The sequence below is a fragment of the Gopherus evgoodei genome, chromosome 16 (assembly GCF_007399415.2).
Source record: "Gopherus evgoodei ecotype Sinaloan lineage chromosome 16, rGopEvg1_v1.p, whole genome shotgun sequence".
Classification (NCBI taxonomy): Eukaryota; Metazoa; Chordata; order Testudines; family Testudinidae; genus Gopherus; species Gopherus evgoodei.
In genome coordinates, this window is record NC_044337.1 from 4,841,585 (window position 1) to 4,861,585 (window position 20,001).

Consider the following 20,001-nt stretch of genomic DNA (forward strand, 5'->3'; position numbering starts at 1 on the left):
GGACCCCCACCGCCGAATTGCCGCCGAGGGCAGCAAAATGCCGCCCTCTCAAAACCTGGCACCCTAGGCGACTGCCTAGGTCGCCTAAAGGGAAGCGCCGGCCCTGGGTTGGGCTCTCTGGCTCTCACCTTCTCCTGGCGCGAGGTCAGATACAGCAGCTCTGTCTGTCTGAACTGCCGACACATTCGCAGCCCCTCCTGCCAGGTGCTGCCGGCCAAGGACGAGTCCAGGTAGTAGCAGCTACCATTCCAGTGTCTCCAGCCAGGCTCCGTGGGGCAGCGGTTCCAGGGAACTGCCATGGAGAGAAAACACTGTCTCAAAAACAAAGGCTCAGCAGTTGAGCGTCCAAGCAGGCACAGCACTCAGCACTTGGGGGGAGGAAATGATCAGAAAGAACCACAGAACCCCCCACTCAGTCCAAACCCAAACATGGCCCATCTCTGGGCCCAACCTGCCTCTCAGGGCAGACACACACACACATCCCTGGGTTAATGCCCATGCACTCCTTACCCACTCTCACCCCTTTGGTCATTTCAGTCCGAGCTCACGTTCCCACTTTCAATTTTCTATTTATTTACCCAGATGGGAGCTGGGCTATAGCGTACCATGCTATTCTAGCACAGCCCCACACAACACGCCATGGCAAACAGCATACTGGGCCAGGCCGGGCTGTGTCTGCCACAGGGGGCAGGGCCATGTCTGCCACAGGGGGCTGGGTTGTGCCAGGCTGTGTCTGCCACAGAGGGCAGGGCCGGGCAGGGCCATGTCTGCCACAGCGGGCAGGGCTGGGCTAGAGCCCTAGCCTACTTTCTCAGTATTCAAACCTGACCTGCTTTGCTTCTTGCTTCCTGCCACTGGCTAAGCTGTATCTGCTCTCTGACTTGTCCTGCTCTGGGGACCTGTGCCCATGTACTCAGAGCAGTGGGGGCCCCTGGCTCGTAAGCACATACTGAAGGTGCTCATCAAGTGTGGCTTGAGGAGACCCTGTGCCACAGACACCTGTCATCCCTCTCGGGAAGCGAGTTCCACCCCTGGTGGCCCCTCACTGAGCTGAGATCTTCCCACAATTGGAACTGAACTTTCCTTGGCCCAGGCTTTGTCTGAGCCCTCGGGTGGGCAGCTGGTTGCTCTCCTTTGTATGTCAGAGGTCCCTATACCCAGCACTGCCTCTGGCAGAGCATTGGAAACCAAAACAGGCACCTCCAGTGAGCAAAGGTGCCAAGGAGCCAGAAGGACCAGGGAAGTGCCACCCCTGCCAGCGTTCTTCAGACCCAGCAGCACCAGTCAGCACTCACCGGTACGGCCCGCAAGCAGGGACTCCCTGGCCCAGCAGCAGTGTGCAGCAGCTTCCCCAAGTGAAGGTCCTGTAGCCAGCACAGGCCTCTGGCCAGACCCAGGTGCCCACAGTGTGATTAGCCTATAAGAACTGCCACCATTCATGTCATCACACCGGGGCAGCTACGGCTGCAGTACAGGAGTCACGACATCTGTACCCTGGGCCGGCCATGCAACAGGCTCACAGGCCATGCTCTGAGCACAATGAATTGTTAACATGCAGGAGCCTTCAGCCCCCTCTCTGACAGGGGCCGGGGCACCCCCCCCCACCCCCATCCACAGAGCCAGCACTGGAGACTGGGGAGCTCCCCTTCCCATCCCTCCCCCCCCGGCTCTTGGGGCTGGCATAGGAGACAAGGAGCCTCTCCTTGCCCGCACCGCCCTCAAGGCTGGCCCAGGAGACCAGCTGCCAGACCAGGCATGCAGTATTTTCACACCAGGTTTGGTAGCTGCTGAACGGTGAGTGTTACTGAGTCTGGCTCAGGGCTGCCCGGCTCCCTGGTCAGTGCCTGGTCCGTGTGTGGTGTCCCAGGCTGTCCCGAGGGTCTCAGCACTGAATTCTTCATTCGGGCAGCCTGGCAGGTACGTACCCACCACTCCTTCGCAGACCCAGGGCTTGAGTCCTGAACAGTTGGACACGGTAAGACCAGAATCCCCCGGGACTCCGATGCTCAGGCAGCCTCCCGAAAGGAGCGGCACACCAACCAGCCTGAGGCAGAAGCACAGGACGGTCTCTCCAGCAGCAGCCAGAGCCTTGCAACACAGGAGTGCAGGGAGCCCCCACAGCTCACACCTCAGGCCAGGGGAACCCTCAGGAATCCCTCCCATGGAAAGGGCCACAGCCTTAGCCCACTGGAGAGAGACGGGTATGGCGGGCACCTCCACCTGGGCAGGATGCACCGCACTTTGGGCCTACTGATGGGAGAAAGCAGCATGGAGGAGGGTTCAGGAGGTACCTCAGTCCCTGAAGAATGGAGAAGGCTCCTGGCCCCACGGGCAGGGCGAGGAGGGGGAGAAACGCCCCAGGTGCCTGTCCCCACGGGCAGGGCGGTGAGGGGGAGAAATGCCCCAGGCACCCAACCCCACAGGTGAGGGAGCAAAGGGGGATTCCACCCCATGTGCCTGATCCCCCAGAGGAGTGCCGGACTCACCTACCGTCCCTCACAGTGCCCGTGTACACAGGCCATGCTAGCCGCTCTGTCTGCGAGGGTGGGCAGGTGAGTAGGACTGGTGGGAGAGAGGCCCAGGTCTCCTTGCTGCAAGACCAGGCCCAGCTAGGGTGTGAGCGCTGCCCTTTGAGCAGCAGGACCCCCAGGGTATTACAGCCCCAAGGACAGCAGGCTGCGCTGAGCAGCTGGAGGGCAAACCCACCTGTCTGTGTGTGGGCATCCCCACACTAGGGGAACACCCCAGCACCCCCTAGCAGGCCCATCTGGCACCATCAGCTACACGCTCACCAGGGGGCAGCACCATCTGCGTGCTGAGCCACTGCCCACATCCAGCTGCCATCGCCATCTAGGTCATTCAGCCCAGTCCAGCTGTCCCTCTGCACCATGACTCTCACCCAGGCCTGTGGGGAGTTGGGACCTGCGTCAGTGCAGGGCACATCTCCACTCTTCTAATCAGCAGAGCTTAGGGAGGGTCTGGGGGGTGGTAAGTAGCCAAGGGCAGCCCAGAAGGAAGGAGACAGGTAGCGGGAATCCTGGGGCAAGAGGCACGGGGTGCAATCAGCCAGGAGGAGCTCACCCTGCCCTATGGCCCCTCTGAACTCCTTCCCGGCTAGCCGGCATTCTGCTACCCTGCACACAGCCTGGGGGAGGATGCAGGGGTGTATCCAGACTTCCCGTCCCACCACTCAGTGACTGGAAAGGGGACAGCACAGGGAAATGGCTGCATGTGTCCCCCTCTAGAGAGGGGACTCCTCCCTGGAGCCCTCCCCATGGGGAGGGGTGCTCACTCTGCTCACTGCACTTGCTGGGCACATTGCTGCTATCCCTTCCCCCTTCCCTCTGAACCAGCTCCAGCCAGGACATGCCCCAGGTCACCCACAGGTAGGTGCCCAGCAGCCAGAGGCCATGGGCCCCTGTGCACGGGAAGGATGTGCTGGATGTGAGGAAACAGCTCACCCTCACAAGGAGGACAAGCCAAGAGCCAGAGGAAGCCCCTCTGGGCCCCTCCCACCCCATGGACAGGGAGCAAGGGTGTGGCCGGGACTTTGGAGAGCCCCGTCCTACAGCGGCTTCTTCCCACCCAAGATGCTCAGCTGGCCCTCTCACCCCTTCCCTGAGCTGCTACCCCACTCACAGACACAGCAGGGGAAATGCAAGGCGGCTCCAGGGCATTTCACTGCGGTGACTGTCAGTGAGCAGAACCTGGGGAAAGGAGACCTGGGCCCAGGAGTCACCTTCCTTCTCTCTTTCTCTCTCTCTCTCTCTCTCTCTCTCTCTCTCTCTCACACACACACACACACACACACACACACACACACACACATGCCAGGGTTTGGAGTTAGGAAGGCTCCTCGGTTTCCTCCCTGCTTCCTAATCTGTTCTGTTCAGGAAGGGGCCCAGGTGTCCTGCCTCAGACCATGTATGGCCCCTGTACCTTCTCCTCTAGGCTGTCAAGAGCCAGCAGCCCCATGCCTTCTCCAGAGGCACTGCAGGCTGCCTCCGCTTGCTGCCACGTCTTGGCATCACTCTCCTCCACATAGTAACAGTGTCCATCCCAGTACCACCAGCCTGCTCCTTCAGGGCACCTCCTGCTCACGAGACCTGGTGAGGCAATGAGGACATGCCCTTTGGCCAGGGCCTTCAGTCCTTGCCCTCTGACTTGGCAGGGCCTCCCCATATACCACAGTCACACTGGGGGATCTCTGTGCTGTCAGGAGATAAAGAAGCCTAGCAATCCGATCGGTGTGTTGGGGCCTGGCCAGGCTGGCCTGTGGAAAGCTGGAAAGGAGACTGGGGTGACAGAAACCATGCTGAACAGAGACTGGATCTTGCTGGGGTACAGTTTAGACATTTAGATGTGCATTGTCACTTTCATGTGCTTGTAACCGTCTCTGCCTTTATGCCTTTTCCTTGGTATCATCTGACCAGGCTCTTTGGTTAATAAACTTGTTTCACTTTTACTATGAGCCAGGTCAGTGCTGGGCTTGAGGAGAAGGGTGTATTTACCCAGGTACATTAATCAGCTGCGGTGCAGTGACTCTTTAACAGAGCAGCGAAGCTCCTGTCTCCTGTGACTGCACCGTGGTACGGGCTGTGCCCTGCAGAGAAACAGCTCTGAGGAGCTCGGGGGCAGGAGTTCACTGGCTGTTACCTGCTAGGCGAGGTCTGGGCCAGGAGGGCCTCGAGGAGTTTGCTGGGGAGGCAGACAGGCTGGTGTGGCAATCTAATGCCAACAAAGCTCCCTCTTGCTGTGGCAGGGGAGTAACATGATGGCTCCCAGCTCGGGATACTCCAGCAGAGTGTTACATACCCTTGCCTATGCAATGTTTCCTTCCCCTGAGGGGATCCCGGTGCACCCATCGAGGGACGGGCAGGCATTGCAGGGTATGGTGATGCCTTCCCACACCTCAGTACTGGCAGTGCATCCTGCAGTGGGCATGCCCTCACCAGTGCCACTGTGCAATCGAGGGAGGGCAAGGGCCAGGGGCTTGGCCTGCCTTTCCCAGATGCTGGCTGCCAGCCGAATGTGCGCAGGAGACGAAGTGGTTCTGGGCAATAGGGGAAGGAGCACAGCACACAGGCTGCAGGGCACAGAGCTGTCCCTGCACCATCAGCCACGGCTGCAGCCTGGCTTGCATCTACTCCAGGGTATCCCTGAGGGTAAGAACCCCCCAGACTCACCCTGGGCCCCACAGAGCCAGAAGGGTATGGGGTTCTCCTCCCAGTGGTATGTTTTTAGGCTACACCAAGTGGTGGGCGGGGGGCTTGGGACTGGTCGCTCTGCCCTTCAGCTCAGCCCAGCTCCATTCATCTCCTCCCCCCTCCATGTTACCTGGGCTCCACCCCGTCCCTCCCCAGGTAGCAGAATCCAGTGCATGTGCCTCCCATCAGAGCACTGCACACACACCCAGCCCCACCCCACCCGCACTGGGGGGGGCACCTTTACCATGTAGACAGGAAGGGCCAACCCTGCGGACACAGCTCAGGAGCCCTTCGCAGCGGCCACTCAGGGGGTTACAGAGACGAGTGTCGGGGCAGGGTAGGCAGCGCCTTGCACACCTCACGCCGGAATAGCCAGGGGAGCAGGCTGCAAAGACAAGCACACCAGTCACAAAGTAGCATCACGGGGTTGATCCGTGATAGGGCCCCATCCTGCTCTCGCTGGAGGCAAAGGGAGTTTCACCAATGCCTGTTGGAGCAGGAGCAGACCCTGCGTGTTTCAAACTAGCCTGGGCCCAGCCTTGGAGAACCTACAATCGGGACCCAGTCTGCCCCTTCCCCAGAGGGTTGGGCAGCACCTAGCAGGGCTTTCCAGACCCACAGGAGCCCCAGTGAACGGAGCTTAGCCCCACGCAGGAGAAATACCCAGCCACAGGGCAGCCCTGGCTGCTGCCCCCTAGGACCCACCCAGGAAAGTGGGGCCTGACTACCTGACTTGATGTAGAGGGTGGCACCAGAGCCAGGACTGTCGACGAGCACCGTTCCATTCACCGTGTAGTAGGCACCATGCAGCTGCGTCACCCCGGTGCAGTTCTCTCTCTGCAGGAAGCAGAAGTCCTTGGCTGCCCCCAGCGAAGCATGTCTCTGCCACACAAAATCCTGGAAGGAAACAAGCAGCTTCTCCCGAAGAGCTGGCAGCTCCACCTCTGCAAAGATGGTTCCCCGCAACCCTGTGAGTGACAGCCTCCCTGCGCACACCCGCCCCCCACAGCAACAGCCTCCCTGCGCACACCCACCCCACACAGCAACAGCCTCCCTGCACACACCCGCCCCCCACAGCAACAGCCTCCCTGCGCACATCCACCCCACACAGCAACAGCCTCCCTGCCCCCCCTTGCTCCCCACCACCAGCAGCTCCCTGGGAAGAGACAGGCCAAGGTCAGGCCCTGTCCCCACAGTTCTGCTCACAGCACTCCCTGTACACGCCAGGCCTGGCCCTGTTCCAGGGAATGGGTGAGGGCTGCACGGGAAGGTGAGCTCCTGGGGCTGCCAGGGATTCCCCTGCATTGACTAGAGCTGGCTGAGGAGCTCTGGAGGCCTGGCAGATGAGCAGCCTCTGTGGGCACCATTCCAGCTGGGAGTCTCAAGCACCTGCATGTACCTGTACAGCCCCACAGATGCCACAGCAACGGCCCGCAGAGAAACTGGGGGGTTCAGGTGAACTAGAGGGGGCTGTTTTTCTCAGCCCCGAGGACAGCCCAGCCCTGGCACCTTGGTCCATGGGCAGGTGGGAGTTAGGAGCAGTTGGGGCTGGGAACATGCTCTGCACAGCCTTGCAGGCCTGGGCTCAGCAGCCAGCCCCAGTCTCACAGCAGCGGCTGGGAGCTCTGGAGGGAGCTGGCTCAGCACTCCAGGGCCGAGGCAGTGAGATTCTCAGCACTGGGCCATGCTGGAGCTCAGCCAGGGCTGGCCTTATCATGAGGCGAGCTGAGGCGACCGCCTCAGGTGCCAGACTGTGGAGGGGCGCCACTAGGACCCAGAATCGAGACCCATCAAAGTTTTGGCCCAAGCGAGGGGCCATGGGGGCATCATTTGAGCTCCCCACCTCAGATGCCAAAATGTTGTGGGCTGGCCCTGAGCTTAGCCTAGAGGGGCAAACAGTTAGATTTCAAATCCATGGGTCTGACTCCTCTCAATGCCACCCCCAGAACTCCCGTGACTGCAGCGGGCAGACTCCTGATCTCCACAGCATGAGTGCCAGGAGAACCAGGCTCTCTGGCTCGGACAAGAGCTCCCCGCTAGCCAAGCGAGCAGGGAGCCTCCAGAAACACGCCGTCCCCCCTCCATGACCCAGTGGCTGATTCGGTTGCAGGGCGAGGGCAGCACTGCTCAGGTACAGCAGGCCCTGAGTCCCTGACCCACAACAAGAGCCACTATCAGTACTAGGCATCCCACCCTACCCGGATCAGCCACCAAACACACCGAGCTGCTGAGAAAGGAATGCAAGAGACATCTCCCTTGCACGGCCCGGCACTAATCGCCCCTCCTGGAGAGCCCGTTGAGGAGAATTGGCTGAGGTGTCTGGCAGCTGCTGAGACCGAGCCCTACTTCTCCTCACGCAGCAACTGGCCAGCAAGTCTGAGCTGCCTCCGCTCTGCGCTGCAAGGCATGTGGAGGGCTCTGCTTGGCAATCCCTGCTAGGAGCCTGCCGCTGGAGCATGGGGAAATGGCCCACGCTCCCCCTGGGCTCCCTGACTTCCTGCCCCCCTCACACAAGCAGAGAAAGCTCCTGCGGGGGAGACCAATGCTCTGACCTTCTGCTCGCTGGCATGACCAGAGGGAGCCCGAGGGGCAGCGCTTCTCAGGCCCTCTGCCTTCGGAAGGGGTCCTGCAGAGCTGAAAGAAGCAGAACAGGAGTATGCTGAGCAGAAGAAACTTTCTCCAGGGCTAAAGCTGGAGAGGGGCTGGCCGCAGGGCCAGCACAGGACAGGGCCTTGAGCTGAGAAAGGCAGAGGCGAGGGCATCCGGGAGTTGCAGAGCAAACTGTCCTAGAATAGGAAGAGTCCAGAGCCACTCCTTCCATGCTCTGTCAAGGATGCACCAGAGCTCCCTCAATGTAGAGCCCTTCCCTCTGCCCTGTTGCTGCCCCCCTCTGCACACTCTGGGAGGCTTGACCCCTGGGGCAGATCACAGAGGCTGCCATGAGCACAGGCTGCATGGCCCATTCCCCTGAGCCATTCCTCCATGTTGGTCAGCTCCAGTGCAGGGGGGGTTAGGACCCCACAGACAGAGGGTCCCTGCCCTGGAGGTACTGCAGGGATTTTCTGCTCTTGCAGAGTGCAGGAGCAGCAGGGAAACAAACTATCAATTCTCTGGGTCCGTATCACCCAGGAAGCCCTCTCCTGTGCCCCCTTCTCTTGGCCCCCAGGAGATGCCCTTCCATGCGCTTTGTGGGCCGGTCTGGGGCCAGGTGGGGGTGAAACAGGCTTGGCAACAGTACCACACTCCATGGGGCCAGGAGACCCCTTCCCCCTGGGTCATCTGGACTGAGCAGCTGCAGGGTGGCACTGCACCTATAGCGTGGTGCTGCCATAAGGAAGGAGACTAGCAGAGCACCAGCCATTGCTGAGAGCGTGTTCCTGACTGCACATGGTGGGCAGGGTCCCTTCCCTACAGATCCCTGGGAATCCTGGGTGAAGGGGACAGAGTCAGACCTTGCAATGCCCCAGCCCCACCTCGCAGCAGAAGCGGTGCTGGAGAACACCACAAGTGGAACCTCACAGAGGTCTCCTCCCCACTGCAGGAGCAGGTTGGTGGGATGGAACCTCTGTCCCATCTTAGCCCCTCCTCCAGAGACCCCCTTCGCCAGCTGCCATGATCTCACCAGCACTTAGAATCCCAGAAATGTAGGGCTGGAAGGGACCTCAGTAGGTTAACTGGTCCAGTCCCCAGCAAAGAGGCAGGACTCAGTATCACAGGTGCCGGCTTCCTCTGGGCCCTGGGAGTGCTTAACCCCCCACTCCGCCCCAGGCCCCGTGCCCCCCTTCTCTCTAGCCCCCACCCTGCCCCATTTCTTCCCACCCTTGCTTCACCCCTTCCCCAGCTCTTCCCGCCCAGTTCCACCCCCTCCCCGAGCGCATCCCATCCCCACTCCTCCCCATCCTTCCCAGTGCCTCCTGCATGCCGTGAAACAGCTGACGGCGCTGGGAGGGGAAGACGATCGGCAGGGGAGAGGCACTGGGGAGAAGGGGGGAAGTTGGCTCCTGGTGGGGGCTCAGCACCCACTAATTTTTTTCCTTGGGTGCTCCAGCCCAGCGCACTCATGGAGTCAGTGCCTATGCTCAGTATTATCTATAACATCCCTGACAGCTGTTTGTCTAACCTCTTCTTAAAACCCTCCAGTGAGGGAGATTTCACAGCCTCTCTAGGCAATTTATTCCAGTGCTTATCCACCCAGACAGTTAGGAAGCTTTTCTTAATGTCCAACCTAAACCGCCCTTGCTGCAATTTAGGCCCATTGCTTCTTGTCCTGTCCTCAGTGGATAAGGAGAACAATTTATCACCCTCCTTTTTATAACAACTTTTTACGTAAAGGCTTATCATGTCCCCTCTCAGTCTCCTCTTCTCCACACTAAACTAACTCAATTTTTTCAATCTTTCCTTGCAGGTCATGTTTTCTAGACCTTTAATCGTTTTTGTTGCTCTTCTCTGGACTTTCTCCAATTTGTTCACATCTTTCCCAAAGTGTGGTGCCCAGAACTGGTCACAGTACTCCACTAGAGAGCTCACAGTTCTGAGCAGAGTGGAAGAATTACATCTTGTGTTTTGCTTACAACACTCCTGCTAATACGATCCACTCTAACCCCCCGTTCCTTTTCTGCAGTACTCCTTCCTAGGCAGTCATTTCCCATTTTGTATGTGTGCAACTGCTTGTTCCTTCCTAAGTGGAGTACTTTGCATTTGTCCTTATTGAATTCCATCCTATTTATTTCAGACCATTTCTCCAGTTTGTCCAGATCATTTTGAATTCTAGTCCTGCTGTTCAACGCACTTGCAACCCATCCCATCTTATTATCAGTGTACTCTCCCTGTCATTATTCAAATCAAATCGCAGCTGAAAATATTGACTAGAACCAGATGCAGGACAGATCCCTGCTGTAGGGATGTCACCTGTCCAGGTTTTACGCAGGCAGTTTGGTTTTTGGCTTCTGTGTCCAGATGCCAGTTAAGGTTGCCAGGTGCCCGGTTTTGGGGGATCTGACAAGCCTAAATAGCACCCAAACCAAAAGTCTAGTTACCGCAGGGCGTGGGGAGGTGCTTGGTCATTAACCCCTGCCAGCCCCTACCTGCTGGCAGGCTCCTTGTCAGGCTGAAGCAGCTCCCGTCCCAGCCCCGGAGCAGAAGGAGCCCAGCTGGGGTGTGGGGAGGAGGTGGAGACAATACAGCAAGCGATGGGGCAGGATCTTGTGGGGGGGAGAGGCAGAGAAAGGGCGGGGCCTCAGGGGTCCAGTTACCCACAATTAGAAAAGTGGAAACCCTAGATCCCTGCTGGACTCCACTCGCTCTGCCCTTCCCATTCGATTACTACTCTCTGAGTAAGCTTTTCCAACCAGTCGTGCATCTACCATATAATAGGTTGATCTAGGTTGTATTTTCCCAGTTTGTTTATGAGAAGATCATGTGATACAGTATCAGAAGCCTTCTAAAGTTGAGGGGTTTCGCCCCTATCCACAAGGCTTGTTACCATGTCAAAGAAGGTTTGAGATGATTTGTTCTTGACAAATCCATGTGGACTCTGTTACTTATCCCCTCATCTTCTACGTGTGGGGTGGGGCCACCACCCGCTCCTGCCCGGGAGGGGTTAAAAGTAGCCCTGAGGAGGGCTATGGCTGGGAGAAAGCAGCTACTAGGCTGATTGTGGAAGCAACCGCAGCTGGGCCATGCCCCAATCAGGCCACAGCTGGCCCTATATAAGGCCAGTGAGCTAGGAGCTGGTAGAGTCTCCCTCTAGCTGAGGTGGGAGATGGCCCTGGCCCCGGCCGCCCGAGTGCTAGAGGATACTGGAGTGAAGCAGGGCTGCGAAAGGCCAGAGGAGCAGGGGAGCTCCAGGCTGGCAACTTCCCAGGCTGCAAGGCCTGGTCCTAGGCTCACAGAGATACTGGGAGGCAGAGGAAGTCAGCAGGTCAGAACCCCCTTGCCTATGATGACTGGCTTATACAGACTGCAGTCAGCCCCAGTGAAAGGGGGCTAGATGGTGACTGGCAGTGTCCCGTAGGCTAAGATAAGGTGGGGGTAGAGGATGGGGATTCCCTGGGGAGGGGAGACCCAGATCTGCGGGTTATTGCCTGGAGGGGCAGCACCCCAGGTAAAAGGGCACCAGGGTCCGGGAGGGACACGGGGGCAAGCGGCAAGCGGGACATTGGCCTGCAGAGGGTGCTCCAGAGCTGGAAAGAGCTAATTCTCTGAGATGACCAGCAGGAGGAGCTGCAGGGGTCAGTCCCACACAGCTACACTGGTGGAGAATGTGGGTATAGGTGGTCCATCCCTGATACAAGGGGCGAGGGCAAGAACTGTGAGACTATTGTCCAAATCTGAGAGTTTGGAGACAGAAGATAGAGGACAGTAGAAAACATGGACTGCTATTGGACAGCCTGTGTGGCCCAGGTCTCCGAGCAGCAAGTGGGGCTGCTTCAGCTGCTGGGGGGGAAGGGCACATGGACCTTGTCAGAGGCCAGGCACCTGGGGCTGGAGGCCAGTGCCAAGGCCTAAAGACCGTTTCGCCTGTGGGCGACTGGGACACTTGAAAAGGGAGTGCCCCTACCAGACTGGAGCAAGGAGGCTCCACCCGGGACACTATGGAACTGTGACAGTGCCTCCTGGAGTCATGTGCAGTGATGAATGCATGGCCCCAGTTGTCATATACCCCCAGGAGCAGGATTTGGGGATTCTTTCCCTGGAGGATTTGGAGTGTGTCTGTGAGGTCCCAGGAAGCCATCCTGAGATCGAATGTGCTTTACAAGGGTTTGAGCATATTTCACTGGCACAGAGGATCATCCCTGGAGCAGCAGTGCCTCTCTCCCAGCACCCAGCCAACACTCCCGTCTGTCCTGCTGACCTCGCCATGCACGACTTGCTTCCCAGGCACCCTGTGAAGCAGTGTCAGTTGATGGGGTGTCTAACCCTGGTATAGGCAGGTATTGCACTTACCTGTGGTCTGGACCCAGCATTCTCTGAATCCCCCTCCCCCTCAACCCGGCTGGGTTCAGACAAGAAACGGAAGGGCAACATGAAAACATTTTACAAATACATTAGAAACAAGACACAGGTTTGATACAGGAGTGGGTGGGTGAGATTCTGTGGCCTGCGTTGTGCAGGAGGTCAGACTAGATGATCATAATGATCCCTTCTGACCTTAAAGTCTATGATTCTATGACAGCGTTGAGGAGGGAAAGACAGTAACTGAAAACACAGCAATGGCTGAAGCGTTAAATGCCTCTTTGCTTCAGTTTTCACCTACCTATCAAAAGGGAATAAGGACCACTGGGACAGTTCTTAATGTGGTCTTTGAATGCTGAGTGGGAAGTGTTGGCCTGGGAGGACGGTCTGCATTGGCGGATGGGAGACTGGCCTTGAGGGTGGATACCTGAGCATGTAACACGAGAACCCAGGAAGGGGTTAGAGGCCAGGTGACACCTTTTGCCCAGGAAACTGAACAAAGGCTGGGGAGAGAGAGAGTTTCAGGAGCTGGCTGGTGTAATGGAGGGGAACCCAGACAGTGCTCTGACCCCCCAGTGGGGCTGTGGTGCCCCTGGGACCCCACGATGGACCTAATGGGGGGAGGATCCTGTTGTCTGTGACTGCAAGACCTGTCTTGGACAGTGTTCCTGTCATCTAGATAAACCTTCTGCTTTACTGGCTGGCTGAAAGTCCTGGTGAATCGCAGGAAGCCGGGGGTGCAGGGCCTTGTGTCCCCCCACACTCCGTGACACCTATCAAAAGGGGAATAAGGACCACCTAGGGAATTATAGACCAGTCAGCTTAAATGTGGTAACCAGGAAGACAATGGAGCAAATATTCAAACAATCAATTTGCAGGCACCTTGTAGCCCTGCCTCACCCCTGCAGCACCCCCTGTTGGTCGTCTTGGGGAATTAGCTGTTTGCAGCTCTGGAGCACCCTCTGCAGGCTGGTGTCCCACTTGCCGCTGGCCCCCATGTCCCTCCCGGACCCCGGTGCCTAGCATTCTCTGCAACCCAGGAAATGTCCATATGGACTCCAAACAAACTCAGACAGGAGACAGGATCTCTAACAGCAAACCAACACAGAACAGGACTTATCTATCCTGGGATGCGGGTCCACATCAGACATACATCTTCAACCACCATCAGCTCCAGATCCAAGGTTTAGTAAGCGTCTCCTTACCAGGTCTGGGGCGGGCTTGATCTCCAGGACTTCAGCAGCCAGATACCTCCTGCAAATGGGCTCTGCTTCACGCTGACTGCCCTTGTGTTCCAGCAACACACAGGCTCCATGCTTGAACACCCAGCCGGCGAAGGGAGGACATTTCAGAGAGATGTATGCTGCCAAAGAATGGGAGTGCCTAGTCACCATCACAGGCAGAGGGGCAGTAACAAAGCTGTGCAGATGACACATGACAGAATAGCACTAGGGCGCCACTGTAAGGAACAAGGCGGTGACGACATTTACCAGTGACTCCCTACCACCGTGCTGTCCCTGACCAAGGCTCATCCTACCATCGTGACACTCAGAGGCCACACTGGGCATTCCATGTCCTGGGACAGAGCTACTGGAGGCCCCGAGGGGGGTAGGGGAGCTGGGGCATTTCAAGAGAAAACAGATGATCAGTGTGATGAACAGAGCAATACTGGCCTAGGGAGGCCCTGCCCCTCCACAGGTGCACTGCATGGTCCCAGTGGAGGAACAGTTTGACAGGGCCGGGGTAGCCCAGGAGAAGGGGGACTGGGATGATCTAATCCCAGGCAGCATAGAGGATACACTGAGGGAGAAGAGCCTCTAAAAGAGGAGGGGCGTATTCAGCTTCGCAGTGAGACAGGCCAGGGGCTGAGGCAAGGGCACCAGCAAACTCTGCTCCACACACTACAAGCTCAGCTAACTTCATCCGGGTGAAAGTCCATCCCCCGGCTCCTCTACGCAGTGCAGTCGCACACCTTCTGTTACCCCAGCACAGCTGGATGTAGTGCAGCCCCTGTGTCCTCAGCACAGTCCCACACCAGGCCCTGGCTCGGGTAGGAGCTCACGAGAATTTGTCAATGCTCGTGGCGCTTTTCATGTCAGCAGCACAGTTGCTGTGAGATGACCTGGCCTTCGCCTCTTTGTCCTCCCCACATAGCCAGTACCTGCCACCTGCACAATGCCCCGAGTCCCTGCCCATCTCCCTCTCCCCCATGCTGCTGACCTGCTGCCTGTGTGCCAGTGGCCTGTCTGGAGTACAACAGGCCATCGCAGGTGCCTGTGAGGGGGTTGCAGCTCACTCCAGCATCACACGCAGGACACTCGGACTGACAGTCCTGCCCCGTATAGCCCAGAACACACCCTGCATTAGGAAACAGACACACATGAACCAACCTCTTCCCACTGAGGAATCCCCTGGGACCCTCCAGCTCCAACACCCTGGTGCACCGCTCTCTGGAGCTCAGCAGGATCACCCCACGCAGGGTCACAGCAGGGAGGTGCTCCCAGACTCGGGGAGCAGAGACTGTCTGTGGACTTGGATCCTCTTCAGGGCAAAGGCCCATGCTACAGCTACAGCACCCAGGCTCCCTGACAGCTGTGGGAAAAACCTCCTAGCCCTGCTCTCAGAGGCAAGAAGGCACTGCTGCAGCCTGCAGGGAGCAGGGCAGGTGAATGGTTGCCCAGGTACCTGATTTGATGTGCACAGCAGCTGTTGGGTCCATTGCTGGATCCTCCAGGTTCACAAAGCGTGTCCCACGATAGAGGTAGTACGAGCCGGCCGTGCTGACCACCGCGCTGCAGCCCCTGCCCAGGGAGGTGCATTGTGCTTTGGCGGCTACCAGGGAGGAGAAGCTCCCCTCTGCAGACAAGCTTCCATAAAAGGATTTCCCAGAGACCTCCACGTAGAACCCTGCAGGTGCAGAGGAGCCCAGCGGGTGGTTATTCCAGGATCAGCATCACACATACTCCATTTGGAAGATCCTCCCAGAAGCAAAGCTGCTGTCTGTGCATCCAAGGTGGTAACATGCCCAGCCTCCCAGCCTGTCCACCCTGCGCTGCCCTGGACACAACAGCACTCGTTGCTCTGCACCACATGGAGCAGTGGTAGAACGAATCAGGCACACACAGTGATTGATGGCACTGCAGCCCCAGCAATAAAAACACCCAGGGGTGAAAGTAACTTACAGGACTTACCGGTACTGCCGGAGTCCTGAGGGAGTACCGGTAAGAGGCGTGGCCTCTCTAGATTTAAAGGCCCTGGGGAACCAGCTGTGGCTGGGAGAGACAGAGCCTTTAAATCAACCAGGGGCTCCCAGCTGCAGAGATGGCTGGGAGCCCCCCGGGGCTCGGGGCAAATTAAAGGGCCTGGGGCTCTGGCCGCCAGGGGGAACCCCAAGCTTTGCGGGGCTGGGGCAGGGATTTAAAGGGCCCAGAGCTCCTGCCGCTGAGGGAAGCCCGGAGCCCTTTAAATCTGGCCCCAGGCCAGCCACCAGAACTGTGGCCAGGATTCAAAAGGCTCTGGGCTGCCTGCAGTCGCGGGGAGCCCCCTGAGCCTTTTAAATCTCGGCCGCGGCCAGGATTTAAAGGGCTCTGGGCTGCCCGCAGCAGCGGGGAGCTCTGAGAGCCCTTTAAATCTCAGCCCCAGCCCAGCTGCTGGAGCCGCAGCTGGGATTTAAAGGGCTCTAAGCTGCCTGCAGCCGCGGGGAGCTCTGAGAGCCCTTTAAACCCGGGCCCCAGTCCGGCCACCAGAGCTGCGGCTGTGATTTAAAGGGCTCTGGGCTGCCCGCAGCCACGGGCAGCCCAGAGCTCTTTCAATCCCCGCCATGGAAGTTGATGCAGTCCAGCACGGGGTACTGGCTCTTGCCAGTATGCCGGACCGGACCAAACAGGCTTACTTTCACCTCTGAAAACACCCAACCCAGACTGGACATCCAGACTCCTTTCCAGAAGCCTAGCAGATGGCTCTGCAGATTCTTACTGTTTCTCTGCGGGGTCTGACACACCCAGCGGTGAGGTCTCTGGCATGGCTCCTCCTTCAGGAAGCCAGATGGCAGCAGCAGGACACAGACCATTTCACTAGGAACCTCTGCTGGGATAATCCAGCTGGAACCAGAGAGTGGTGGGGAAGCATCAGTGAGGAGCAGCATGGTGAGGTGGTGGAGTGCCACATCCCACAGCACATATTAGAGGGGTCACTTCCAGGGCACGCGGCTCAGATTAGCCACATAAACACCAAATTCACCAGTAAGAAAGACCTGGCACTGCAACTGAGTGGATCACAAGGGCTTATGGCTAAGAACTTGGAATGGCCTCTTGCCTGATGTGCACCACAGCTGAGCCCTGTCCCAGGCTTCTGGGCAAGGAGATGGAAGTTCCCATTCTCGCTTACACTTCTGCAAAGGTTGTGTGCTATGTCCAGCCATTGCATGTGCGTTCCTGAGCTCAGGGACAGCTGGCTTCCCATTGCCAGGAGTGCAAACTGCATGAGGCTCAGGGCTTCTTACCTTTGCAAATCCTTGTTAAAGGAGGTCCCATCGGCCCATTTGTGCAAAGAACTCCTGCGAATGCCATGCAAACCAGTCCAGACGCTCCAAGACAACTCCTCTTGCAACCAGCTCTAGGGTTAGCAGAAGGCAGCTAGTTCTGTGTTTGACGAAGCACTGGACACTGATGCCAAAGGCTAAAGACATCTCAGCATCTGCTCACCTAGCACAGTCACCTCCAGCTACAAATGCAATTGCCTGAACACTGACATCCAAGACAGCAGCAAGGGATGAGATGTTAACCCTGTGAGCGTCATGTCTGTGTGTTGGGGAGGGAGGTGCAGAGGAAAGATAGGTTTCCTGTGACACAAACGCCTCTATCGAGGGGGAACACATCAGACCTATGTCCCAAAGCACCAACACACCTGCAGGGCCCTCTGCAGACAAACTCATCTTATGGAGAAATCCTGATGCAGAGAACTAAGCAGTACCTTATATGACAAAGTGGGGGTGTTCCTTGGTTTTTCAGTGTTTTCCAGTGGGTTGCATGCAGAGGGAGGGGGACTCAGTGTCCCCGGGTGTTACTGGTTTAACGAGGGGAGGGGAGAGGGAGTTTGTTGTTACAGAGGACCGGAGAGGGAACTTGGGACCCCAGCCGATGGCCAGGAGGATGGAGACCCCAGCGACTGGTGACCTGGTGACCCGGAGACTCAGCTCAGGAGTCACAGCTGGTTCTGGCCAGTGGGAGGACAATGGGCTGCAAAGAGAGGACCCCGGTGACCTGACCAGCCAGTTCCAGCCAGAGGAGGGCTGAGAGGAGAAGAGATCCAGTCCTTCCTGTTTACGACCCTGTTTACCTGGAGAGAAGACAATGGACAGAGGCGGGGCTTGGGGCTGGGGATATCGGAGGCCCGTCTGAGAAGCAGGGGGGGTCTGGGCTGGAGAGGGGGAGCAGGCAGAGCCCACCTGGATGCAGGGGGACTGGGATGTGCTGTGCTGAGAGAGGCCAGGCCTGAGTCCCTGAGAGTTTCCTGTGCTGTGTTCAACTCTCAATAAACCCTCCTGTTTTATGCTGGCTGAGAGTCACTCCGGTCTAGAGATCAGGGTTGCATCAACCCCTTCGGGGGTGGAAGCATGAGGGGTCCAGAGCGCGTGGACTCCCTGAGAGAGCCCACGGCAAGAGACAGACGTGCTAAGGCTCAAAGAGGTGCAACTCCAGGAGGTAGATGGGCCTGACCCCGCGAGAGAGAGTCGACCCCCGAGAAGGGCTGTCTCACTGAAAGGGGTAGCCCCCATGGACTGCACAGGGCCATGAGTGGACACGATCTGTGAGTCCGTGACACCTTATCACACCATTCAGCCACTGTTCAGCCTCCGGGGAATGGTTAGCACTGGGGAGGCTCCACTCTAAGGAATCTTGGTTTCAAGATTCTTGGTTTCTTCATATGGAGATGGATGTTCAGGTCTGAACTCTTGTGGAAGCAGAGGGGAAGAGCAATGAGCAGTGGGAAAGTAGAGCCAAAATTCTCATGGCTATCCCACGGGCAAAGCTAATGCCACAGGGAACTAGCAAGCAAGACCCCCAGAGAGTTCAGAGGGGGCCAGATGTCAGCGAGCCCTGCAACCGTAGCAGTGGGGACTCCCTGTCCAACATGCTCTGACAACAGCTCATGGGCTCAGTGAGGATTGTCTGCTGCAATTTGTGGCTATGTTTTAACTCGAGTTAACTGACTGCCGGGTATCTTGAGTTAACACACGTGACTGTAAATGCTAATCTGCCTCGACCAGCTAACATGTTTAAATTCCAGCTTGCCTTGTCTGTACTAGGACTTTAACAGGTGCTAGTTAACACAGGTTAGTGAAGAGGTTAACACCACAGCCCTGGATGGTCCCCTGGCACGAGGCAGTCTGATATTTACAGTCGTGTCAGTTACCTCTAGCCTAGCCAGACCCAGGGCCCAGTTCCCGGGCAGAGGATACTCACCCGATCCTCCGGGCTGCTCAGCGTGAGGAGGCTCCCATTTTGGAATCTCTGACAGTACTTCAGGGCCTGACTCCATTCAAGGGCAGCACCTGCTACAACGTGGAGGCATTTATTTTTCCTGGATCTCCAGCCCTGGGCTCGGGGGCAATGCACATCTGAGGGAAAAGACAAGGCACATTTACTGAACCACAGCAGGATCACAGCACTCCACCCTTTGGCAAACATCCCCACTGCCCAGAGACGAGCTCATCGCTGTGCAGATCAGCTAAGGCAGTGGTGCCCAACCCGCTCAGCCCAAGGGTGGAACACAGCATTTCCAAAGGGCCAAGGTTCACCATCAAAGCTCGGGGCAGCTTCTCTGCCATGTTCTGCTCCCTTTGCACTGCCCCGGTGGCATAAAGGGAGCAGAAATTCCTGCATAGAGATACATACACCTCTCTCTGCACAGGGTGACCATGTTTCCCCAAACTGAAAACTGGACACTTTCCTGAGTGCCCAGCGAGCTGAGCTCTGCAATGCTGGTGGGGGGAGGAGATCTGCACCACACTCAGATCTGCTCCTACCAGTGCCCAATGAGAGCCAGAGCCGGATGTGCCTTATCTGCCTGCCTGGCCACACATCTGGGCAGCTCCTCCTGAGTGGCTCCCCAGGCTGGGAACGGGACAGCATGGTGGCTCCAGCAGGGCTCCTGACTGCCCAACAACACCGTGAGCACCAGACCCGTGTTCTGGATCATGTGTTGCAGGGGGAGCAAATTAAATTGCAGCTGCCAGGCCCCACGGGGCTGGGGGGACCTGCTTACTCCTTGGGAATGGGGCTGGGCGCCACCTGCCCAGGGTGGAGTGAGGGAGCTGCATGTAACTTCCCCTCTAATCCCACACTGGCACTGCCCTAGAGCCCCCTCCTGCCCCTCCCCACTGGCACTGCACAAATGCCCAGTTTTGCCAAAAAAGTTGGGATGTCCAGGACAGAGTTTAAAAAAGGGACTGTCCTGACCAAAATGGACCCTCAGCTCTGCAGCTCTTACCACAGAAGGAGATGGAAGGATTGGGATGCATTGTGTTCTGGGTCCCTGGGGAACCAGCACCAGCTGAGGGAGATTAGAGCAGCCCCCAGGCTACCCTAGCCTGCTCCAGAAGCTGGCTGGTCTCACCTCTCCCAGGGGCTGTGTGGGCGCAGGGAGCCATCTGGTTCCAGAGGCTGCCCTAAGCTCAGGCAGAGCCAGTCAAGCCCCTGCTTTCCCTGAGGCTCCCACAGCCCAGCTGGGAAGCAGCTGCAGGAGCAGCCAGAGCTACTCTCCTCCCGCTGCAATGCAGCAGGCAGCCAGTGGAGGAGCTGCTGAGCAGATGAGATGCAGCAGGGAAGGGGCAGCGGGT

General features: G+C 57.8%; 1 protein-coding gene across 1 annotated transcript in view; it reads right to left on the bottom strand.

Annotated features, from left to right (window-relative positions):
• Window positions 1-20,001, bottom strand: part of LOC115636142 — a 67,039-nt gene that overhangs the window by 20,751 nt on the left and 26,287 nt on the right. The window contains exons 15-27 of the mRNA XM_030535893.1: window positions 18,626-18,780; window positions 16,663-16,775; window positions 16,137-16,261; window positions 14,847-15,068; window positions 14,382-14,519; window positions 13,367-13,524; window positions 7,760-7,841; window positions 5,936-6,151; window positions 5,452-5,592; window positions 3,940-4,106; window positions 2,793-2,905; window positions 1,926-2,044; window positions 129-292 (exon numbers count right to left, since the gene is read on the bottom strand). Of these exons, the coding sequence (XP_030391753.1) occupies window positions 129-292; window positions 1,926-2,044; window positions 2,793-2,905; window positions 3,940-4,106; window positions 5,452-5,592; window positions 5,936-6,151; window positions 7,760-7,841; window positions 13,367-13,524; window positions 14,382-14,519; window positions 14,847-15,068; window positions 16,137-16,261; window positions 16,663-16,775; window positions 18,626-18,780 (1,913 nt within the window). The remainder of the gene's footprint in view (window positions 1-128; window positions 293-1,925; window positions 2,045-2,792; window positions 2,906-3,939; window positions 4,107-5,451; window positions 5,593-5,935; window positions 6,152-7,759; window positions 7,842-13,366; window positions 13,525-14,381; window positions 14,520-14,846; window positions 15,069-16,136; window positions 16,262-16,662; window positions 16,776-18,625; window positions 18,781-20,001) is intronic.